The 5765-nt window shown below is 35.3% G+C and overlaps 1 protein-coding gene across 1 annotated transcript in view; it reads left to right on the top strand.

The window, feature by feature from the left end:
• The first annotated feature begins 5158 nt into the window (after positions 1-5158).
• LOC143236460 (RAB11-binding protein RELCH homolog) overlaps positions 5159-5765 on the top strand; it is a 62965-nt gene continuing 62358 nt past the window's right edge. The window contains 1 exon segment of the mRNA XM_076474741.1: positions 5159-5180. Coding sequence (XP_076330856.1) covers positions 5159-5180 — 22 coding nt within the window.

The raw sequence follows: 5765 nt of genomic DNA, 5'->3' as shown, positions 1-5765 counted from the left end.
AGGCCTAGCTTACCCCGACGGTATGACGAGTATACATAATACCGGTTTCAATTTGTGATGTCATAGGCCTAACTCACCCAACGGTATGACGAGCATATATTTATGTAGTATAAGCATATATATATTAAGATAGTGTAATTGATATAATGGGGCTTTTATTAATATTATATTTCACCAGTATTAACGCTCGTATTATATTATCCATGAAACTAGTGTATAGAAGAACAGCACATGAGATACAAGATGGATACCTAGAAAAATTCTAATGTTATAAGAAAGCCTGCCACTCAGTAACAGTTGCATGGCTTTACGAACACAATGTAGACATAACATTTCAGAACATAACTAAATACTGTTTGGTTTTCCCTAGACATTCAAAATATAAAAGATACTATACAAGGAAGACGTCTACTCAGAGGTATCATAGACGAGCTTGAGAAGCAACTCGAATTACAATAAAAAAACACATGAAACCTGAGAGATAACTCGGGTCAAAAAAGGTAAACAGCATGAACCATGAAAGCACAATACGGGCACCTTAACCTCAGGGCAAAGTTCCAATTCTAGTTTCAGACAAGAATAATAAAGAAAAAACACTTTAAATATCACAAAACTCATAAGATATTAGCTTAATTTGTTGCGGTTCGACATGCCTAGGTGGTGAGGACGGCCGACTCGTAATTTGAGGGTCGCGAGTTCGAATCCCAGTAAAACCAAACATGCTTGGCCTTTCAGCCGTGGGGGCGTTATAATGTGACAGTCAATCCCACTATTCGTTGGTAAAAGAGTAGCCCAAGAGTTGGCGATGGATGGTGATGACTAGCTGCCTTCCCTCTAGTCTTACACTGCTAAATTAGAGACGACTAGCGCAGATAGCATTCATGTAGCTTTGCGCGAAATTAAAAAAATATATATTTGTCGACTTTCTCACTGATCAGTAATAAGGTATCAACTTAAAATAAAAAAAACTTTGAAAATTCCCAAATATGCAGTTCTGCAGTCAACATATTTATAAACACTTTTCCTTAACACATAAACGCAAGTTACAAAATTTCAAGAGTTCTGCGCACATACACCCTTGTGCAAATTAATTGAAACAAGACGGAAAATTAAGTTTTTCAATTTTTTGCGTTTTATTTCTGAGAATCCAAAAATTACTCACAAATTAATACATGATATGACTGTCTTTATTTTTCAGAAGATCGTTAATCCGCTTTGGCATCAAGTCCACGAGTTGACTGCAATCTTTACTAACTTTTGGATCGCGATACCACACCTCAATTATGGCTTCAATTAACTTATCTTTCGTAGTACAGTCTTTTCCCCAAAGTCTTTCTTTACAAATCGCCCAAAGATTTTCAATAGGATTTAAGTCCAGAGAGTTTCCAGGCCAGTCCAGCACCTTTATTCGCGTTGTAGTCATAAAAATTCTTCACAAGTTTCGATGTGTGGCACGGAGCCAGATCTTGCTGGAAAATGCCAGATCCATCTGCAAATCTCTTTTTAAATTCTGGAACGACTTTTCTCTGCAAAACTTCGATGTACTGTGGTCCTCGCATCATACCTTATACGATATGTAAGCCTCCGACGCCATAGTAGCTGAAAAAGCCCCAAAACATCTTCTTCAAGGGATGTTTTACGAACTGATTGATGTGAGATTCTCGAAGTTTCTCACCTGGAGATCTACAAACATGCAGACTTCTTTGACCCTGTACGAAGAAATGAGTCTCGTCACTGAATAACACCTTTCTCCATTATTCTTGTGTCCAGTTTTGTATTTTTGATACCGTTTTTTCTTCATTGAGTTGGTAAGAAGTTGTTTTTTGACTGGTCTTCTTACCCTTCTAACGGAATTTCTAATGACGTAATATTCCTCAAAATTTCGTCATATATCCCAAAATTGACGCCGTCTGTGTTAAAAAATGACTATTAAAGGAAATTAGCAGGTCCAGCGAGCGTACACCGGCCGCCATGCTGAAAATATTGTAAAATGACCATTTGTTTCAATTTATTTGCACAAGGGTGTACATCGAAACTGGTACAAGTTTAAAAGGTTTAATATGGGGCAGCTTACAGACATCATGATAAACTTATACATCAAGAAATATCCATTTGGTGTGCCTTTAAAACAATACTAAACTAAAACGACTATACCGGAATGTTTTATTTACTGCTGTATTAAGTTGGCAGTGTTCAACTTATCTTAAGTTGACAATATCGAGTTGTTAATATATTCAGCACGTAGTTTTCTCTTTCCTTCTTTCATCTGCCAATGTTCAGTTTTCTATCTGCAACTTATAATATCTTATAATATTAATTTGTGGTTTCTTTCTTAAACTAGCGTTGTTCAATGGTTTCTATCTTCAGTTAGCTTTGTTCGTTTGTTTCTATATTAAGATGGTATTTTTCAATGGTTCATATATTAATATGGTATTGTTCAGTAGTGTCTGTATTAAGATTATATTGTTCAATGGTTTCTTATTACGATGGTATTGTTCAATAGTGTCTATATTAAGATGGTATTGTTCAGTACTGTCTATATTAATATGGCATTGTTCAACAGTTTCTATATTAAGATGGTATTGCTCAGTAGTGTCTGTATTAAGATGGTGTTGTTTAATGATTTCTATATCAAGATAGTATTGCTCAGTAGTGTCTGTATTAAGATGGTATTGTTTAATGATTTCTATATCAAGATAGTATTGCTCAGTAGTGTCTGTATTAAGATGGTATTTATTGTTTAATGATTTCTATATCAAGATAATATTGCTAAGTAGTGTCTATATTAAGATGGTATTGTTTAATGATTTCTATATCAAGATAATATTGCTCAGTAGTGTCTATATTAAGATGGTATTGTTCAATGTTTCTTATCCCCCACCCCCAGTGGCACAGCGGCTTGTCTTCGAACTTCTAGAGTTGGTATCGATACCTGTTATGGGCAAAGCACAGATAGCCTATTGTCGAGTTTTGAGCTTAATTAGAAACAAACAACCATTGGTTCTTATATTCAACTAGTATTGTTCACGGTATTCTATACTCAGCTAGCATTGTTCACTGGTTTCTATATTCAGCTAGCATTGTTCACTGGTTTCTATAATTAGGTAGGATTATTTAGTGGTTCCTACATTAAAATGTTATTGTTTAGTGGTTTCTATCTTGAATTGGCATTTCTCGGTACTTTTCATATTAAGTTGCTATTGTTTTGAGGTTTTTATCTGAAACTTATATCGTTTTATTGTTGATATACATATTTACAATATATATTAAATTACTCTTTTCGTCTTACATTGCTCGCATGTTTTTGTTTCAAGCTGGCTTTGTTTAATGATTCTTATCTTAACCTGCATGACCTGCTTAAATCGTTCTATCTTAAATTGGCACTCTTTGTTTCTAGTTTTTGGGTGCGTTATAATTTGAAGCTGGCACCGTTTAGTGGTTTACGTCATAAAACTGGCAATGTTGGGAGTTTCCTAGCTGAACTCGACAACATTGTGTATTTTAAATCTTAATCTGGTAATGTTTGATGGGTTTTATCTTAAAAGGTTGGGTGTGGTGTAGTGGCTATTGTGCCTGGACTGCGAACCCTCATCTTACGATTTGTAATTATTTCTGCACTTTGAAGCTGTGGATATGTTGTGACAGAGATGGTCAAATTTTGCTACTCAGTCGCACAATAGTAGCTCAAAAGTTGGCGGAGTGTGTTATATATAACTGCCTTTCCTCAAGACTGTCAGTTCCAAATTAGGGAGGCACGTTCTTTGTGCAGATAGCTCTCGTGTAGCTTTGCTCGAAATTATAAAACAATCATAAAAATCATATAATATCGAACTGCAGTTAGTGTTCGGTTGTCAATGTTTTAACTTAGTACGTTGGAGTGTTTTCTATTATATATATTTTTTCTTAATTAATCTGTCATTGTTGAGTGTTTTGAATGTTAATATGGCGTGTTGGATTTATTCTCTAGTGAGTTGGTCTTTTTTTTATGGTTTCTATAATAAATCAATCTGGTAATGCTTTATATCTTTTCTTTCTCAAGATATGTCGCATAGATGGCGTTTGGTCTCATTCTGTAATTTCTTTATTCACCCCAACATTAACGCTTTATCGCTGTTTGTGCAGAGTTCACTTTCACAATAATATCATAATAGGTCATTAAAGGTCTGTCAGTGTCCAACACTTCTCTACCAGTTACTGAATATTGTTTAGGCTCTTCTCAAATGTCTAATAATAATTTTATCACTAATTATATTGTTTGTTTGTTTGTTTTTGAATTACGCGCAAAGCTACTCGAGGGCTATCTGCGCTAGCCGTCCCTAATTTAGCAGTGTAAGACTACATTGAAGGCAGCTAGTCATCACCACCCACCGCCAACTTTTTGGGCTACTCTTTTTACCAACGAATAGTGGGATTGACCGTAACATTATAACGCCCCCACGGCGAGCATGTTTGGTGCGACGGGGATGCGAACCCGTGACCCTCAGATTACGAGTCGCACGCCTTAACCCACCTGGCCATGCCGGGCCCACTAATTATACAGGGTGTTCGGAAAGTCACTGTGAACTTGTATATTTATTAACAGACCTGTTTCAATATAGATTACAGGAGGTAAATATGAATGACAATTATAAACAATGTTGAAAGCGATCCCCGTTGGCATCAATACAGGCTTGGATCCTTCTTATTTTGTTTCTAAACACCGCTATCAATTGCTGGCTTGCAATAGGCTGAATGAATGCTGTTATCGCTGCTTTCAAAACTGCACAGTGACTTTCCGAACACCCTGTATAATTAAACATTTATTTATAGAAAACAAAACCAACTGAATTACATGCGCTTGTAATATTAGAATACTCTGAATTTCCATACATGATTTGGCACAAAGTATACCTCTAGTATTCAATTTGCAAGTCGTTGCAATAGAAATACAGAAACATTTTCTTAGCCCTCTCATAATAAGAGTTTTACACAATACATTTATCACGTATAATTTTTTTCTTTGCTATATCAATTTCTGAAGATCCAAGCAAACATATGAATTGCTTTATACCATTCGAGTAACTAATAACTGATAGCCTTTTACGTTTTATGTTATTGCACGTCCGAATTGGAGAGATTCGACAATATTACTCGCTTATAACATTTGTTACCATTACCTATGGCTAAAACTGTAGCACAGAGTAACTTTGGGTGTTTTTATTTACCACGACTAGCTAGGCAACGTTTAATGATCAAATAACACATATTTAATATATGCTATTAAAATAATCCTGACCGAATTCTCATATAGCAAAATGAAAAAGTAAACTTCACCAACTTAATCCAGTTCGTTCTGTAACAGTTGTTTTTTAACATTTTGCTAATATTAATAGCGTCTCAAATACTATTGTCTGTCCGATCCAAGCCGGCCTGAAGAGACCTGATGTTAGATAAAGGATTTATCGGCACTGACACTAAATGTACTCCAGCAGGGTCCATGAAAATATTATATTTCAAGACAAAAGAAATCAAAATTATGATTAGAAATATTTTTATTTCTTGTTTTTGAAATTCATATGTAATGCTTTATTGTAGCCTAGAGTGCACAATTCTTCTCAAGATTCATGGCATACGCATGTTTTACTGACGTCACTACAGTACAAATTGCAACCTTAAACGTCCCTTTTATGAGATCATTTTATGGTGTAATGACTTACTGACTGAAAGACAACATACTACTATATAGTGGTGCAAGTGATTAAAACAGGTAACCTCACAAGGCGAGA

Source organism: Tachypleus tridentatus, chromosome 13, assembly GCF_004210375.1.
Source record: "Tachypleus tridentatus isolate NWPU-2018 chromosome 13, ASM421037v1, whole genome shotgun sequence".
In the NCBI taxonomy this organism is placed as follows: Eukaryota; Metazoa; Arthropoda; class Merostomata; order Xiphosura; family Limulidae; genus Tachypleus; species Tachypleus tridentatus.
The sequence above is the reverse complement of the archived record's forward strand: the minus strand, read 5'-3'. Positions and strand labels throughout refer to the sequence as shown.